Here is a 19,882-nt window from a genome sequence, read left to right on the forward strand (position 1 = left end):
TCAGGAGTCCTCTAAGAATAAACCCAAACGACATACCTTTCACCTTGTGCTCTCTAATTAATTTTGCTAATTTTAATTAACATTATATTAAGTTATCTAAATGTAGTCTCACATAGTCCTTATGCTAGAATATTAGTGAAATCCCACAGATGGTCAAACAGAGGCAATGTTTTACATGATGCGACGTAGCAAATCACATGGCAAAGCCACTAATAGCACAGAGATATTCTAGGTCTAAGAGGTCTGCTCTAACAGCCAGATCAACTTATTTTCATTTTGTGAGCAAAAAAAAATTTAGAAGTTCAGTCCCCTCTGAGCTCCTCCAGGGGTGCTACAAGAGATCTCCAGTGCTGTGGTGAAGGGTTAGCAATAACCCCTGAGCCCTCTATTTCTCCATCAGGTATCTCTTTGCACTCTTTGGAAGTTTACAGTGAATGGCAAGGAGCCAGCCCCCACAGGCATGGGGTGGAGGTACCTTGTTCTCAAGTGTTTAACAGTCTGACAAACTGTTTGTGGTTCTAGCAGGGATCAACACATTTCTAGAATTAAAATCAACATCTTGGATAGCAAAAATGCTCTGAACAAGGACTCTTTCTTCAAGCCAATGCACAAGGGACCTTTCTTTAGTAAGCTACAAAATCACTTATTATAAATCAATTATTTTTGTGCTGATTTATTAACTGCTCTCCAGCTGTTCAGATTGGTACTTCAAAAAATTCCTGGATGGTCCTACCAAAATATTCAAAAGCATTTTCTTTGGAGTAGTGTTGGTCCAACCTTGCTATCATCTTCTCTGGTAGCCCACATATTCCTAAATGCTCTTAAGCTGTCAAGGATGGAAGCACCAATCCACACAGAGTACATCCCATCTTCTGGGAAGATGATCTTGACATGAGTTTTGTTGGGAACTCCTGTCTGGAGCTCCTTCAGAAGCCTCTCCTTGAAACTTTGGAAAAGAGTCAATCCGCCCAATAACAACATGTTCCTTAGGATGTTGGACTGGATATGCTCACGACACTTGGTGACGCTCTGGAGGACCATCCCCTCAGCCCCTGGCTCTGGTATTTCTGCCTCTCTGGGCACAAAAAGTGCTTCAGGAACTTGGAATAGCTCATCTCCTGCCTTGACAGCCCTTCCGTCAGGGAGAATGTACTCGCACATAAGTTTTTCAGGCTTTTCCTGCATATTTTGGCTAGGATCTAAAGCAACATAGCACAGCTTCTCCTTCATGTCCCTCACAATTTCTCTCTGTTCTGTGCTTATGAAGGAATGCCTGGTCTCCAAGAGGAGCCTAGCAAGGTATTTGGTTACAGCTCTGCCTGCAAAATCCAGCCTGGTAATGCCGTGTAGCAGGTAATGGCCTTTGTAGACAGACTGTGACAGTGACAGCATCGCCACTGCCCAGCACTAGTCCAGTTGTGCAGGCACAGGCATACAGGGCTGCCAGTGCCTGCAGAGTCACAGAAAGAGCAGGCACCTGGAAGCTTTCAAACATCTTCTCAGATATTCTTTCTCGATGGGACAAAGGATTGAGAGGGGTCTCAATCTCAGCAGTGCTGGCCTCTCACTCAGTTCCGTTTTGAGTTCTTGTTCTTATAGATATCTCCGAATCTTCTCCATGTTGTCCCAGGATGTAACTATCCCATTTTCCATCGGGTAAGTTAAAGACAAAAATGTTCCTTTTGAACTGGGCTTCTTCCCCAATACAGCAGTCCTTATAACTCACCCCAAACATGGCAAGTTTGAATTTGGGGTATCCCACAACAGTAGAAATAACGGAAGGGGGTGCGTGTTCATCTGACAGATCAGCCTTATACTGTCCAGACCTGATGTCAAAAATCACTGCGTGGGTCCCTGTCACCACTGCCATGCAGTCAGACATCCTGCTCAGGATGGTGCCGTGCCTGGCAGTGGCTGCTGGCACAGACCATCGGTGAAACTTTCTAGACCCCCCCATCGCAAACAGGCACCGTTTGGCTGAGCTCACAATCCTCTGCAGCTGCACTGGCAACGCTGCTTCCTCCAGGGCGCCGGCAGTGTGGAGCATTTTGATTCAGGGCTAGTACTTGGAAGTGAAACTGGGTGTTCTTACTTCCCAGATAAATTACAGCAGAGAATCAATGGATTTTCTCAGACCCTCAGGCACAGAGGAGGGTCGGTTACAGTAATTGCATTTGCATTGATTTATATTGGAATTCTGTTTGGGGTTTTGCTGGGTTTCTAAAAGAAACATTTTTAATGAGGTAAAAAATAACGTGAGAGCTAGTTTTAGAATACAAAACACAGATATCCAAAGACCTTAGAGAAGAATCTTCCAGCAGAGGAGGTATGCTTCTCCCTATACGACTACAAGGCAGGCTGTGAGTCAGTTAAGGTGTTACTGCATCCTTGTGATTTGTGCACAACTGTAAACTCTGTGGAGGGGAAGGCAAAGGGACAGGTGAAGGGGAAGGCAAAGGGGAAAGGTCCCACATAAATAGCTTCAGTCCCCTTCTCTGCTATGCAGTGACCAGCTTGCTCCCCTGAGCAGCAATGCTGTCTTGTTACAGCTCAAGCTCCCCAGCCACGAGGTAGAGGGTTGGAAGAGAACACACAGGTAAGGCTCCAAGCTGTGAAACAAGGGAAGGAGGAACAAGCAGTGCTCCCCTTGGAGATGATAAACAATAAGATGACTAAAGGCCCTCATTACCAATATTTTAAATGTTTTATTTTCATACAGGTTTTGTCAGCCATTAAAGCACAAACAGCTGTAGCACCTTTTAGGTCAGTCAGCTCTCAGCAGGGCTTCTTGCTTATGCATTGGTGTAGCAAGCCATTCACTTGGTCTGACGTTCTCCTTAAAAGCATTTCCAGTTAATGATAGCTGCCTCAAAATCATTGTAATTGCTCACAGTGACCCACATTTGTTTGAAAGATGTCAGGCAGGTGAGGATGGAGACCCCAATCCACACACAGTATTTTCTCTCAGGGGGTGCAGTGATCCTCAGACACATGCCAGCAGGCACTTGCAACTTCATGTCTTTCAGGATCCATTCCTCCAGGCCAGGGAAGAGTGTGGACCCACCTGAGGCAGGTTGTTGCCATAAAGATTCCTGCACACATCGATGTCACACTTCATGATGCTGTTGAAGATCATTTTGTGCACACCGGGAGCTTCAACTCCAATGTTTGCAGGCAAAAAAAGGGTCTCTGGTGCACAAAAGAGCTGGTTGCCTATCTGGATGATATTGTTGTCAGGCAATCTGTATTCTTTCATGATTTCTTCTGGCTTTGCTTTCATTTCTTGGATGGTGTCTAAAGCTACGTAGCACAACTTCTCTTTGATCTCTTTCACAATTTCCCTTGCAGCTGTGCTAACAAAAGTGTGTCCACTCTCCAAAAGAAGCTTCACAAAATATTCGATGATATCCTGGCCAGCAATATCCAGCCTGGAGACAGCATGGGGTGAACAGTGTCCTTCATATATGGGGACAGCGTGGGTAACACCATCCCGGCTGTTCATGACTATTCCAGTAATACGGGCCGATGCATAGAGTGCCAGAGTTGCCTGGACTGCAACATACATGAAGCCTTCAAACATGATCTCCACCATTTTTTCCCGGTTCTGCAGAGGATTGAGGGGGGCTTCAGTCAGCAGCACTGGCCTTTCACTGGCTTTGATTCTCAGCTTATACTCATAGACATGTCTCCAGGTCCTTTCCATATCATCCCAGCATGTAACTATGTCATGGTCAATTGGATAACTCAAAGACAGGACCCCTCTTCTGGACTGATGATCTTCTCCAACGTAACATTCTTTCTGTCCGACTCCCAGCATTGTACCTTTGACTTTTGAGCGACCAACAACTGCTGTAAAAACAGACATTGGGCCACTGTCACCTGTGATACCCGCTTTGAATAACCCAAACCCATTGTCAAAGATTACAGCTGGGACATCCAAAATGTTGGGGTCAAACATTCTTCGCAGAGTTGATGGCTCCCCATAGTGGCTCCCCAGCACTGTTTGCCCGTTCCCCTTTTACAGGCTGGTCACCATTGCTAGAGAAGTCTTCTTGGGGAAGAACACGTTTGCCCCCAGCTACCTCACGATGGCCGGTAATAAAATAATACATTTTCCCAGCAAGTTACCTGATCCCAGGCACTTCCCTGGATATGGCCAGTGTAGTTTCTCCATGACTCTAGCCAGAAGACTATCAATTCGCTGAGTCCGATCCACAGGTCATGGACCACGAATGTGTCCCTGTAATGAGCCTGAGAGCATTTTTTTCCTCAGAATAGAAAAGCATGTATTGCAAAATACATGCATGACAATAATTACATTTTTTATGTGTGCCTCTGGTTTAGCTAAGACTCTACAAATATTTCCAAGAGTTGGTGAAGATTAAAACAATTTTGTCTTCCTGTAAGTATTAACTGAATTACCGGTTTGCTTTTCTGCATAATGTCTGCATTGGAAGCAGACCTTTTTCAACCGAATCCTTTCTGTTCCTTTATAGGAAACTCCTAAAAATATTTTTAAATAGGTAGAACTATGTTTGGCACTGATTATGGCATTCTGGAGTCTTTTTTTTCCCGTTCTTGTTACTTATAGACTATTTTTTAGTAAAAATCACAAAAGTGAAATAATAATTTCTGCCTCCTGCTGGTTTAAAAAAACCCTGGCAGCTTTAAACAATGCTTATAATACTTTCTAGTGCAAAGAAATTCCTTCCCCTAATGAATCTTTATCCTAGGCTGCTGACAAGCTGACCTGCCTGCAAATAAACAGACATGCAGATGTCTTCCTTCCACGCTTCCCTTTTCCATTCAGGACTTTGCTGAGAAGAACAAACTCTTCTTTGGAAATTTGTTCAGAAGGATTAAAAATATTCTAGATCTTCACAACCGATCCCCATTTCAAGGGGAACCCTTTTTTTTTTGTTATGTTTATACCCCAGGTGAACTACTAGAAAAAAAAAAGCCATTTAGCAAGGGATCAGCTCTGTCTATGTTATTTCCATTCTGCTTAGATTCCAGACATGCTTGTGTTAAATGCCACTCTATCCATTTTAGCAATTTCTCTAATCCTCTTAATATTTGTGTACATATATTTCAGTGTGTGCACACTTGTTTTCATGCATGCTTCTATATGAATATCAACAGGTGTCCTAATCATTTAGGAAGACAGCGAAGCAGTCTGTTTTGAACATGATGTTGACTATTATAACAAGGGAATATTGACTGTGATTATTAAATGGCAGTTGAACCTAGACGCTCATCTGCTCATCTGAATGCTCATCTGTTCCCTCACATTGATTCCGTCATAAATCACCTTAAAAAGGGCATGTGTAAATTAACTTTGTTACTATAGGGTTTAGTAATAAGTGAAATTACTGTTTGTGTTTAGCTGAATTACTGTAAATAGAACTCATAGAAGAGACAACATGAGATATCAAAAATTTCTCGTGCTCACCTGGCAGTATAGCTTACACTGATGTGACAAGATCTCATTCAGGAATGGAGAGATAGATAGCTCATTTTCTGAGCACCAGTCTGTCTTTGGCCTTTAACATTTGCCAGAGGCTGCCAAGCTGTGGAGAGACATGAGGAACTGGACTGAGACAACCAAATCCATTCCACATGAGCTGCTAACATCTTGACTAGATGGTATCCACTGTTTGTCACCTCTTAATGGGATGGAATGTGAACTTGAAGCTGAGAGGCACGTTAGAAACTCAGTAATAATGTATATCCCACAACATATCAAACATAAATGAGCTCTGTCCCACAGCTGTTGGATTATAAAAATTCATAGATAGTTAAACGTGTTGTTTATAGGCCAGTCTTGCTTGCTTTATATGTCAGTGCTGAGCACACATTTTCACTTACCATCTTAGGCATGTCTTTTTGCTTTATTGACCATGTTGCCTGCACAGAATTGATCCCCCCAGGCAAGCCAGGGCTTGTGCTTTCTCCATAGCTGTCCTCTGTCCAAATACTTCTGGAGACAAATAAGTAAGTCAGGGAAGATTCTGAGTCAATCAGGCCAGACTGGAAAGCACCTAGAAAAGGGTGATGAGCTTTGGAAGGTCTGAGTTTACCTGGCCTCAAACCAGAGGGAAAAGGATCGGCTAATTCTTAGTCTGTATGCCCACGCAAACCCCAAGGGCCTGACTAATGTGTAACACCTGTAGCAGCAAGGATAAATGTCTTTCCACATCTGGAAAGTGTTACCAAAAAGAGAGACAAGTAGGACCAGAGACTGAGGGAGAGATGCTTCTCTCTGTGCCTTTCTACACCGGATTATTTTGATAGCTTCCCTGTTCTTCCTTTGCATTTACGTGGGTCTTGCCATCCTCAGCTGACTGTTTTCTGGATGTTACCTCATTCAGAGCAGGCACAGTACAGGGCAGCAGTTGAAGCGATGTGATTATAGTACACCGAATACAGGTGAAACCCCAGAAATAATAACAGTTCATCAGAGAATCCCTTAATGAAATCCATGCATTCATGATTTTTTGTGTTTCACAGAAAAAGGGGACAATTGCAATGAATTTATTCATTCCCCAAACTCATTCCACTCTGAGTCTTTCTCAGTTTCCTACAGGCAACAGATTTTTCTGGCTAACACAATTATTAAGAAATCTCAGACATACAGATCCAAGGAAGACCTGCCTTATCCTTCATAAACTTGACAGGGACTTGATGAATTGGCATTAATTTCTCCATAAAATAACTTAGCTTTCTGAGTCAAGATATATCCGCCACCTTATTGGGGCACATCTCTCCTCCATCCTACAACCCCACCTAAAATGCTGATGAGACAGTGGGTCTGTCAACAGGATGACTAATGCAACTTTCCAAGTGGATTTTAAGCTGGGACTTTTGATTGCTGTGAAGCAATGCATTAAATACATCAAAAAGGTGAAAATAAGAAAAAACAAGAGGCTGGCATGTGATGATGGACATGAGTCTCAAGGCAGACAGTCGTGTAAGCAGAAGTATACTGTCTTTTTACATACAGTAGTAATTTAGCACTTTCTGGGATACCCCAGAAACAAACCAAAGGATTTATTAAAGTGCTAAAGCTTAAGTGTTAGAAGTCTGTGCTTTTACAGCTGAAAGATCACAGTTACAGAAACATCACCCTGGAGCATGTATATGATTTGTGTAACAAAAAGGAGTGCATTCATCGAGTGAATCCAAATGCATCAGAAATAAATATTACAAGAGAAAATGTGAGGAAAAGAGGGTATTATTTCAACCCAGTGGAAGTTTGAATGAGGAGGGACAAAAATCTTCTGTTCAGAATACCGCCATTGAAACCATTTGTGGGAAAGACAGAATGGAGGCTGCTCACCCTTCTCCGTGCCCTAAGAACCTGGAGCAGTGGTTCACAGTGCATGGAGGAATCAAGCGCATCGGATGCTGTGGCGATGACAGATGCCTTTGCCATGTCAGCCTGTCAGCACGTGAGGGCAACACTTACTCTGTGCTACAAGTCATTCTGGTACAGATACAATCTGAATTTATTATTTATATTGAGAGAGTGCCTGGAAATCAGTCAGGCTTTCCTGGAGACTGGAGAAATAAACAGCAAAGGACAGAGCTTGCTCAAAAGAGTTCAGCCTGAGAAGTGAACGTAACAGGTGGGTGAGACAAACAAGCAGGTCAGGGTGGAAGACAAGGGAGACAGTGTGAAAGAAATCAGGGACTGAGAGCAGTTCTTAGCCAGTAAGAAGCAATAATCACCATCACAGATGCTTAGCTCTAACAGCTTGACAAGATCCCTTTCTTCACATAGGAGCTGTGTTTGATTGCTCCCATACTTGTTTCCATCTAAAATCCCCATTTTGCAATGTCTTCGTGACACTCCAAACATCCAGAAAGCTCTTTGAAGTTCAATTTTAATGTGTTTATTGATACCAGTTATGATACTGTCATGGTTTAACCCCAGCTCGCAACTAAGCACCATACAGCCGCTCGCTCACTCCCGCCGGTGGGGTGGAGGAGAGAATCAGAAGGCTTAGAGGGAGAAAACTCATGAGTTGAGGTAAAAACAGTTTAATAATTGAAGTAAAATAAATTAGAATAGTTAAATAGGTAAAGCAAAAGCTGCGCACGCAAACAAAGCAAAACAAGGAATTCATACCCTACGTCCCATGGGCAGGCAGGTGTTCGGCCATCCCCAGGAAAGCAGGGCTCCATCACGCGTAACGGTTACTTGGGAAGACAAACACCATCACACCCAATGTCCCCCCCTTTCCTTCTTCTTCCCCCAGCTTATATACTGAGCATGACGTCATATGGTATGGAATAGCCCTTTAGCCAGTCTGGGTCAGCCCCCCTGGCTGTGCTCCCTCCCAGCCCCCGTGCACCCAGCAGAGCAGGGGAAGCTGAAAAGTCCTTGACCAGTGTAAGCACTACTTACCGACTATTTAGCAACAGCTTAGCCCTACTTAGCAAGAACCAAAACATCAGTGTATCAACATTATTCTCATCCTAAACCCAAAACACAGCACTATACCAGCTACCAGAAGAAAATTAACTCTATCCCAGCTGAAACCAGGACAGATACTTCAAAACACATGGCCTACAAATTACCGTGCGCGCCTAGTGTTTATAGTCATCTCCATATTAAAACAAACTCAGCCTTTCCTGATGATTTTATATCTTCTTGCTGACTCACTTGTCTGTGTTTATTTAAACTCCTGTTGAGGGTTTTATTAATATTCAACACTTTTGAAACATAAAAATACCTATCTGCAGATTTCATATACTTCAGAATCATTTTGCATTCATTGTTATGGGCACTACATGGCCAAAATCCTCCTTTTTAATTTTGCTTGCAGATCTGTGACTTGCAATATGGGCTTCCCATGCTCAAGCCCAGCAGTTAACCCTGCACGTGCAGCTGGCCGTGGTGTTAGGACAGCTGCTGCCAAAGCCCAAGCCCAGTGATGGGTGAGTTCAGAAGCTCAGCCCTGATGCAGCAGCCCCAGTATTACTGAGTGGGTGGTTTTGTGTGTGTGACAGAATGCTCTTGTGTGTGTTTTTCTGAGTGAATGAGAGTGTCAGCATGTTAGTGTACATCTGTGGTATTTGTGAAAGTGTATCAGTGTGTGTGAGTAAGAGTGTTTACATGTGTGATTGCTAGAGTGTTGTTATGTGGGTGCGTGCAAGTGTGTGTATGTAAGGCCAAGTGCCGGGTCCTGCACTTGGGTCACAACAACCCCATGCAATGCTACAGGCTTGGGGAGGAGTGGCTGGAGAGTTGCCCAAAGGAAAAGGACCTGGGGGTGTTGGTCAACAGCTGGCTGAATAGGAGACAGCAGTGTGCCCAGGTGGCCAAGAAAGCCAATAGCATCCTGGCTTGTATCAGGAATAGTGTGGCCAGCAGGAGCAGGGAGGTGATAGTGCCCCTGTACTCGGCACTGGTGAGGCCGCACCTTGAATCCTGTGTTCAGTTTTGGGCCCCTCACTACAAGAAGGACATCGAGGTGCTGGAGCGTGTCCAAAGAAGGGCAACGAAGCTGGTGAAGGGTCTAGAGCACAAATCTTATGAGGAGCAGTTGAGGGAACTGGGGTTGTCTAGTCTGGAGAAAAGGAGGCTGGGGGAAGACCTTATCACTCTCTACAGCTACCTGAAAGGAGGTTGTAGCGAGGTGGGGGTCGATCTCTTCTCCCAAGTAACAAGCGATAGGACAAGAGGAAATGGTCTCAAGTTGCACCAGAGGAGGTTTAGATTGGATATTAGGAAAGATTTCTTCACTGAAAGGGTAGTCAAGCATTGGAACAGGCTGCCCAGGGAAGTGGTTGAGTCTCCATCCCTGGAGGTATTTAAAAGATATGTAGATGTGGTGCTTAGGGATATGGTTTAGTGGTGGACTTGGCAGTGTTAGGACAGTTGGACTTGATGATCTTAAAGGTCTTTTCCAACCTAAATGATTCTATGATTCTATGTCTGAGTGTGAATGTGTGGGTGCCTATGCTAAACAGAACAATGAAAATACGGTTACAATGAAAAGGACTTCTGGAATTTACAGGAAACAGATTTTGCCAGGAAATATTCTTCCTCTGCTGGTTTACTAGCCAAAGACAAGGATATCAGTTTTTGAAAGAAACAAGCCTGCCACAGGTGCAACTTAGTTAAGAAATTATGATTTCCAGTGATAAACAAATATGTTTCCACTACCAGATACAAGTTGTTTCTCATATAAAGAATGTAAACATGCTCTCTTCATTGCTTCTCGTTAGTTTAGCTGTTAGCCAGTGGTAGCTGTACTAGTTCAAGCATTTGGAGACTGAGAGGTCTGTGAATTTTCTTGAAATAAACATCTCCCTGAATTTTACTTGGTTGAATGAATAAATTGTAGGAAATGTTTTGATTCTAATGTTGAACAATAAAGCAAATCATGCTGAAAGTATCTTTAGACCTCGTCACCTGCACCTGAAAGAAGCTCTCACCACAACAAAGCGGTAGGCACAGGTAAGCACAGTGCAGTGGGGTTTCCAGTGAACATTAAGCTGGCCCATAGGCATTACCATAAAATTGGGAACTATCAACCAGGACTTCGGCACTCTAAATCATTGACTTAACTATTCAAGTAAGACTGAGTTTCACCATCCCAACTTCTGTCCTCACATCCACAGCTAAATCCTTCCTTCAGCTGTGAGGGACTGTCTTGCTCTTTCCCTGCAGAGCAGGTGTGATTAGAGAGGAGACCTGAGGTACACATCTGATTCCCCTCCCAGGCTCATGAGAGCACTGAGCTCCAGGTGCCCTACTTCTGCAGCAAGTGCACTAACCAGCAAGCTATTACATATAATAAGGTCAGGCCACCACTTCCTCCTCTTGTGGCCAGGTTTTGGAATGAAACTGTGTCATGTTCTGGGCTTTCATCAATAGGGGTGACTAGTTTATGAATGTCAAACAGATTTAAGTTTGAGATAGCTACTGAGGCATACTGTTTAGCTGCCTTGGAGTATGTCGGAGTACGTGCATTGGCAGAACGTTTGATATGAAGGAGCTTTACCCATGGAGATTTGAAAGCCTATGGACTCTGCTACTGTTTATGCTGCCTAAATAGTTATGTGGAGTTAAGATGTATATCTACGGGGACTGAAATTATTTGTGTTTCATTTGAATCATGCTTTTGGTGGCTTTGAGTACCTTGGCCTCACGTTCAGTTTTCATGACGCTTGTGGACCTCTCTCCTGGTTTCAGCTGTGATAGAGTTAATTTTCTTCCTAGTAGCTGGTATAGTGGTGTGTTTTGGATTTAGGATGAGAATAATGTTGATAACACATTAATGCTTTAGTTGTTGCTAAGCAGTGTTTATACTAAGAAGTCAAGGACTTCTCAGCTTCCCATACTCTGTCAGTAAGGAGATGCACAAGAGGCTGGGAGGGAGCACAGCCAGGACAGCTGACCCAGGCTGGCCAAGGGGCTATTCCATACCATATGATGTCATGCTCCGTATATAAGCTGGGGGGCAGTGATCGCTGCTCAGGGACGGGCTAGGTGTCAGTTGGTGGGTGGTGAGTGGTTGCATCACTTGTTTTATCCTCAGTTTTGTTCCTCTTTCTCTCTTTTGTTGTTTTCCTTTTTGTGACATTATTATTATTATTTATAATAATATTTTATTTCAGTTATTAAACTGTTCTTATCTCAACCCACAAGTTTTCTCACTTTTCTCTCCTCTCTCCCACTGCGGGGGAGTGAGTAAGCGGCTGTGTGGTGCTTGGTTGCTGGCTGGGGTTAAACCACAACAACCTCTCTACCCAGGAGTTCACAAAGGTGTTTTTTGGGGTAATGCAGCCAGTTCGGAGATCATGCAGTTCCTAACTGCCTCTGCAGAGGCACTGATCTGAGCCTGCTCCCACGGAAGTTTTTTGCAACTGGATGAACGAGTAGTTGAAGTTAGATGTGTGGGTTGAATAAATGCATGACAGCTGGAGTCTTAATATGGCAGGTGAAAGGATTTTGTAACAGGATTGAGGGAGAAGTAGACAGGCACAGAGGCAGAACTCACTATTGCCACTGCTGGGGATACCTCCAAGCTGTACTTGGGACCTGTGCCTTTCTTGCTAAGCAGAAGAAAAGGCCCTGTTTGTCTGCAAAGTCAAGGTAAAGCAATGCTGTAACTATTAATGCATGTCTGACATGACTGGGATTTGTGATTGTTTCCAGAAAGAGAAAAAATAAATGAATAAAATGAAATAAAAACAAAAATGGAGAAAGAAAAAGAGAGAAGCTGTTGTACCTGTGGAGCTGGTCCGGTGTTTAAAAGGAATGGAGAGAGTCAGATAAAGTAATTTTCATATGTAAACTACTGTGCAAGTAGTTGACAGTGCTTGTATGCTTCCCCTCTTTACAAAACAGCTTGGATAACAACAGCTGATACAAATAGGAGAGTGGATGTCAACTGGGGGGGGGGGAGGGGAGGGCAGGGAAGGAAAAAGGACAACACCGAAATCTATCCAATTGTGCTAAAGAGGAAAACAATCACCAGGCAAATCAAAAAGCAACCAGCAACTCCCAAAGAAATTTTTGATGCAGCAGCAGTCAACTTGCAAAGCAGTATAAAAGAAAATTTGTACAGGGAGTGAGAAATGGGGAGGAGAGCCGAGCTAGAGAGGAGTAACAGGTCAGCCGACTCACTGGGGCACAGGGGGCCTTGCAGCAGCTTTGTCGCCTGTGCATGGGTCAGTGGTGCAGGACAGGGAACAACACAACACCAGGGCACCCACCCGCCCCACAGAAAGGGTGTGCACAAGGGGAACCACTCCTGGGGTGAGCTTGTGGCCCCCATGGTTGGTGGGGACTGTGACTGAGAGAGGGACTAGAACTTCTTGGGATGAGTTATAAATGGTATTTTAGAAATTTGAAGGTATGAATTAACATTTTGTAAGTGTCTGCTACTGTGGATTGTCTGTTGTATTGTTGATATTGATCCAGGAAAAAAAGGAAAAAAAAAAAAAAAGATAGCTAGTTATTTATGGAGTTTTAATAAATCAGTAAATTGCTTTGGTCCTGACTTTATTTAAAGCACTTGAATTGAGCAGGTCTTTTCCCTGTGACATCTGAGTATTTTTTTTGTTGGGAAAGCAACCCTTAGAGCTGTGATGGTTTTAGAAACTTGCTTTAGAGAAGGAGTATTCTACCTTCAGTGTAATTGATGTATACACTTTAAATTCAGGAACTGTTTGTAGAACTGAACATTATAGTGTCTCCTGCAACTTATTCCTCCTAGGATGGTCTGTTACACCATAATCAGAGACAGCAGATATTCTGGAGCACCTTTGGATGAATAAACTGCAGAAATCACAGTAAGATACAATGGCAGGATTCAGTGTCTGGATTTAATAAATCTAGAATGGCCTTCTAGAACAGTGCTTGGGTCGAAAATACATAAATATGTTTATTAATCAGTTACCTTCCTGCAGCCTGAAACAAAGACACAGAGGCGGAGGGAGGCTCTTAGCCTCTTGTCAGATTTGGTCTGATCTAGAATAGAAAATACAATTATGTTTAGCAAGGTGCAGTAGACACTATCTGATTTTTAAGTATTGCCAGGCACAAAATAGAGACATGAAGGCACACCATTTATATTAAGCATCAAGCTTAGGCAATCGCGTCAACCACTAGAGAAATCTCCTTCTCCCCACTGATTTTACAAGCCAAGTCACTTCATGCTCATCTGACTGAGAGAAGACTACCTCAACAACAAACCAAACAAAACAACAACAACCTCAACAGAGAGCGGTAATGACGTTATTTTGTGTCAGTGACGAGAGATGGTCTCAGCAGCACCAGCCACAGTGCCAGAGAAGGGTGGGCAGCCAGCTGTGAGGTTCTTCCAGGCTGCCAGGATCCAGCCTTCACATCTTCGGTTTCCTGACCTGCAGTTCAGTAGCCACTTAAAATAGCCTCGTACAGAAGGCGCAAGCAACCTCCAAAAGGCTTGTGAGCACAGTAACTGCACTTAGTCCATTTCAAAGTCAATGCATGTATAGTTTTTCTCCATCCAAATTAACATCCAAATAATGGTGCTTTGGCAGTCATTGTTGGGTGTGTGCATTTAGATGTGAATTTTAAGAGTCAAACCTGAAAACAATTATATAACTTTCACAAGCAAAGCCAGCTACTGAAATAAAAATGTTACCCGAGTTAATTTTGTGTAGTTTGGTTTGCAAACTGTACTGCTCTTCCTGTATAGGCCTTAGGTTTCCACAAGCCTCATCACCCTCTTAAGAAATACATGTAAGGTCTTCGATCATTTTTGAAACAGAATCTACATGGTTTTCCACTTAATTCTTTAAATGTCAGTATATGTATGTATATCCATATGTCTGTGTGTGTATAAAAATATACAAATTTGGGACTTTTCTCCAACTTTTTGTTCACTAACAACATGCTGGATTAGAAACAATCTATGAATGCACTTACATTCTTAGCAGGACTACTGACATATTCCAATTCAACATATTTCACTGCCACTCAGAATTTCTTTGGCTACTTTGCTTACACAGTGTATTAGCAAATATTGCCCAATAAACCTCTTCTGAAATAGTCTTACACAATGGGGAAAAAGAGATCACCTTTTAATATTTGACTTAATGCCAAGTTACAAATGATGCTGTAAAGACTATCCTCTTTCATTTGTTTTTATATGCCATTGTTGCTCATTTTGCAGACTGTTGTTGCTTTTCATTCCTGCAAAGCTTGTCTCAACTCATTTAATCTCCAAGTCAGTAGTTTGATTTAACCAATTAATTCTAATTAAATCACATTTCTCCCTCTGCACTTGAGCATAATACAATACAAAAGTTTGACATTGGTGTATAACACAATAGTCTTTCTTTTTCCTTTCTTAACCTTCACCTTTTTTGCTGCAACAAGTAAAACTTTCAGCAATAGTCCTGTTCCCTTCCTGTATGGGAAGCTGTGTAATGAAATGGCATGCTCCCTTTTGTGATCCCCAGCTGCTGCAGTAACTGAGAGTGAGATTAGAAACTAAATTTGGATAGCTACATTGTGTGAGGCAGTAACTTGAGGGTCTTACAGTCATGGAGGAAAAAAAAAAGGTAATTTGCAGTATGATTCACCCAACCCATGAATCATTTGCTTTAGGAAGAGACAAACTGACACAGAAATGCCTGTTTCTCCCTATGGGCTACAGTGGGGTTCCAGGTGGTTGCCTCAAAACGTGGAGGCATCCTCATTGCAGATGTCTTCATTAAGTCAGAAGAACTTTGTCCTGGGTGTTTAAAGAAGGCCAGCGTGATCTGCTACATTCATAACCAGCAGGGTAAGAAAATGGAGCGATAAGGCAGTGGTTAGACACAGTGGTGCATAATGTTGCCGTTTTGCTTGGTTCTTCTTCACAGACCATCAGCTTGTGCATCCCAAGGGATCAGTTTTAGTACAATTCCTTTATGGAGAGAACTAATGAATAATAAGCAATCACCATCTCCAAAGAAGCAAATATTTGAGGAGACTAAAACAACATATCAGCTCTAGAAGCTGTGAATTTGAGAGTAGTATTGAAGGGGTGGGATTTGCATTGTTCCTGTTTTACCAGGAAAGAGACTTGCAGCTAATACGAAATATGTATTAGAAGCCAATGAAAATGTGAGGATAGCTACAGGAATACAAGTAATGCCTTCAAAAAGGTAAGATACTTATGGCAAAACAAGTACTGATTTTTCTTCTCACCACTATGCTGTTAAATCAAGGTGAGGAAAATGGCTTTATTGAAAACATCTCAAAGCATTGGTTTCTAAATGACAGAAACAATATTCTTCTTTCCACCCTAGTTTTTCAACCTGGTTAACAAGCAAAACAAAACAAAGCATTCAGCTGCTCACGGTTTGCAGAAGGATCTATTCATGCTAGGAGTTTATGGATCAATAAATGTATAAATCAGAATTTCTCATAGCAGGGGGAGCTTGCTGTCAAACATATACAGTGAGAGTGTGTAGACTTGGGTATGCAAACAAAGGGAAGTGAGAGTTAATGATAAGGTGGACCTGATCCATACTAGAATAGTGACCAAAATTCTTAAAAGCTTGAAAACCACAGTTTTTCTGACATTGGACCTAGGATGAAAGACCCATTTCTGTGCTGTTCAAGATTGGTAGTGTTGTCTGGACTTCGTATGTCAACTGTGTTCACTTTCAAACTCTTTCTCTCAACTAAATATTGCATGTTGAGAAATAAACCAGAAACATTTCTCTTCCCTTAGACAAGCCAAAGGAAGTTCAAGGAAGTAGTTTTGTTGTGTGTTTGTTTGTTTTTTTTTTTCCTCAAAAGCAAATTCTATACATAAGAGACAGCTTTGGCTCATTGTTAATTCACAGGCATAAAAGATTACTTCATTGGCATCGATGCTCCAGAAGCTTTTTCTTCCTTTTTCTCATTTCCTTTTTCTTTTTGTCTTTTTCTCTTTTCCACTTGCAGTGTCAGAAGTCATACGCGCAGTTTAAAAGGGAGAGGATTTTTTGCTACCGGCTTGTTTAGTGCCGAGATGAAAATGTAAAACAAATGCCGTTTGGTGTGTGCACTGCTGCCCTCCGGTGGGGAAAGGGAGGCTGTACCATCAGGCTGTATGAGACTCCAGCTCCCTAAAAACGGTGATGACGATGATGATTGTGTGAGGTTATCCACCAAAAATTAACGAGGGAGGCAATCCAGAGTAGCTACTTTTCTGCTTTAAAAATTCTTGGTTGTTCTAGCTTTTTTTTTTTTTTTTTTAATGTTCTGAGTACAGTCGTGATGAATGCAAGAGAGAACAAGGCCAAAGAAAGCTGGAAAAAGGGATTCTAGATAGGAAGATAAAGAAAGAAAGGAAATAAGTGATGGAGAAAGTAGAAAACTATGTGCTTCTCCTGTTTCCACTGCTCACAGCTTCCACTGATGGTGGAAGATATGTTTCTGGCAGCCTAAGAGGTAGGAAAGTATACCATCATCATTTTACAGATGAAGAATGCTGGACTCAACCTCATTTCTCATCAACCTGCTCAGCTTGTTTGTATCAGCCCTGACTCACACTTCCAGTGTAGCATCTCAATAGAGCATCATCAGTATCCTTCTACAGGTTCAGCACTGGGACTGGTAATTTTGGCTGGTAATTGCAACTGATAATTGAATAGAGACATAAGTATGACCCATCATGAACTTGCTCTCAAAAAAATTACCAGTTGTGATTAAATGCCAGACTAGCACAGGACTGAAAGATTGCATGGAGCAACTGAGACAGCAGGGAAAGACAGGCAGGAGCAGCAGCAGCAGCAGTAGCATAGCAGCCTTCTTGCTGTTGCCTTGGCTTAACACCCCCCTCCCACACAGCTACCTCTCACCTCCCTCTCCTGCCTGCTACAGCATCAGACGTGCCGCTTCACTCCATCCACTCACTTCGCTCTTACTTTCCCCTTGGGGTGGGGAGAGGTGGCAAATCTCCTCTTTGAGAAAAAAAAAATCGATAAAGTGATTATTGTGAAACAGAGTTGTATAGTTTCTCAAATCTCTGTCATCTTTGTGACCTTCTTATTCAGAGGACAAACAAAACTAGGTAAGAAACCCTGAGCCAGCAGTCTGCCACCAGACACTGCTTATCTGCCGTCCTCTGGCAATCCTTACTCTTCCTGATTTAAAAGTGCTAGGTTTGCTCCCCAGTGGTGTCAGGAACTTTGCAGTGGTTGCTTTCTAGTTCCCTTAATGCGGAGGCAAACACTGTCTAAACACAGGTAGAACTATCATCACTCCTTCCACAGCTACATGTAGTAGTTTCTGTGAGGTTTGTGGGGAGTGGAACTTCTCAAATAGGCACAGGCCCCTGGAGGTCCTCTGTCTGCAACCCCCGCCAAGTCTTCCAATGCAAAGTTAAATGCTCACAGTAAAGATGGGCCAAAATTGTCTTCGTAATGTCAGTTCTACTTCCTTGCACCTGTAATAGAAGTTACTTTATATAACCTCACATTGCACATCCCATTAAGATCCCTATCACACTGAATGCACACAATGTCCAGCACCCAAGCAATGATTTAAGAACTTTTCCTCCTACTTTTTCCAAAGCATAGCTCTTGGCTGACTGCACACTCCTAACTAAGTTTGCCTCCATATCAAAATTTATTTCCCCCAGGGCTTTTCCAGAATATTTGTTGCTGTAGTATTTCTAAGGAGAATTGTACAGCCCTTCATATATTCAAAGCACAGCTCCTGCTAATTTCAGTTTCAGCTGTGAGTTTCAAAACTTCTGCAAATGAGACCACAAGGACATCAGTCAGTCAGCCAGAAAATGAGGAACATTCAATCAGTGACCACCTGTGAAAAATCCAGTTTAAGGAACTCTGCGGTAAAGACTAGGGCAGCTTGTAAATTTTCAGACAAAATAGAGCTTTGCCAAGAACACCGGTTTGTGGAGCCCAGCATGTTCTGTTTAAAATATTTCAGACTGAAGGAACTGTTACCAAATTGGAAGTGATGTCTGGAGGGAACTCGGCTTAGATTTCTGAAAGGGCTGTTGGATACTAAGCCAGGGAAACTGGAAGTGGCAGTCTCCAGATTCAATGGAGCTCATCAAGACTCTTTCCTAGGCCAAGAAGCTCTGGAAGGCTCAGCCTGGAAGGGGAACTCACGTACATGTTGAGATACAGGACTTTCTTCAGCCATTGGAATAACTAACATTCATCAGGATTAGAGATAGGACCTGAAGAACTTAAGTTTGCCAAAAAAGTTTTGGGAGTTTTGGGAGAAATGGTTTTAAGTTAAAATTGAAACAACCCTAGATTTAAAGAAAGACAAAAAAAAATCAAAATCTGCAGAAAGTAAACATGGCTTTTCAGCCAGCTCTCACAGACACAAAGGGAATACAATTCTGATTTAAATAGGACATCATAATTTCTATTCTTGCATGTTCTGCCTCATTTGCTACTTCCTTCCAGTATTTCTGAAAATTAGTCTGGGCCCCAGCTTAAAACACTTCCCATTGATATCCTATTTTCCACAGGATGAAGTCGGTGTCTCCTATCCATTGAGTGAAGTGAGGAGTGGCAGAAAAAAAAACCCAACCAACCAAAGGAAACTTGCAGATGAGTGAATGAAGATCATTACTTGGCTACGTGGTTTGAGTCAATTTACAGTCTTGAGTTTCGGGTCATGCAGTACCCGACAACTGCTAGCAGCTTGCCGTGCTTGACTGGAACCTGCCCTGTGCGTTACACAAATGTTTGCTGATACTGTTGAAGCACATACTGAGGAACCCATGTTTCATTTGCACTCAAGAAATGAACACCCTTCCTTCCCCAGCAGGACCCTTTCTGACCTGTTCCCACCAGTCTCAGTCCTTTCTCTGCCTCCCACATCTCCTGGTTTCTTACCATAGAATCAGCCAAGGGAAAGGGATCATTTGGGAGGTCTGTACTCCAGCCTGCTCAAAGCAGGATCAACACTGAATTCAGTCCTCGTTGTTCAGGGCTTTATCCATTAATATGTTGGAAATCTGTAGGAACCGATTTTTCACAGCCCCTCTGGGCAACATGCTTCAGTGGTTGACTGTCCCCACGGTGTGACTCTTCACTCAATTCCTGCTCAGTTTTTGGCTAACACACAGCTCATGATAAGGCCTGATGTATGCTAGGATCAGCACCATTAAGTCAAAGCGAAGGCACCACATAGGCAGGACACAGTGGCCAGAAGGGGCTAAAGGTCATTATGCAGCCATTATCACCTGCAGCTTGCTGTCTCCTGCAGCCATCATCCTTGCGTATTGGTTATATGGTAGTTTCTTCATAATCTGCTAACTCATGGCAATGGTGTAGATCAAACTTCCAAGCTGGAAGGTATAAATATGTCCGCTTACCCAAAAAGTTTTTGAAGCAGATTCAACAGCAGCTGGAC

At 42.8% G+C, this 19,882-nt stretch overlaps 1 protein-coding gene and 1 pseudogene across 1 annotated transcript; both read right to left on the reverse strand.

The window, feature by feature from the left end:
- Positions 1 to 741: 741 nt before the first annotated feature.
- On the reverse strand, positions 742 to 1,735 carry LOC148055829 (actin-2-like; annotated as a pseudogene).
- Positions 1,736 to 2,837: 1,102 nt separating this feature from the next.
- On the reverse strand, positions 2,838 to 3,958 carry LOC104012554 (actin-like). The gene is given in 2 exon segments (XM_087756335.1): positions 2,838 to 3,070; positions 3,073 to 3,958. Coding segments are annotated over 2 exon segments (1,119 nt in total).
- Positions 3,959 to 19,882: the final 15,924 nt, after the last annotated feature.

This window comes from Nipponia nippon, unplaced genomic scaffold (assembly GCF_047370975.1).
Source record: "Nipponia nippon isolate SJK-2023a ecotype South Korea unplaced genomic scaffold, ASM4737097v1 scaffold_2, whole genome shotgun sequence".
NCBI lineage: Eukaryota > Metazoa > Chordata > Aves > Pelecaniformes > Threskiornithidae > Nipponia > Nipponia nippon.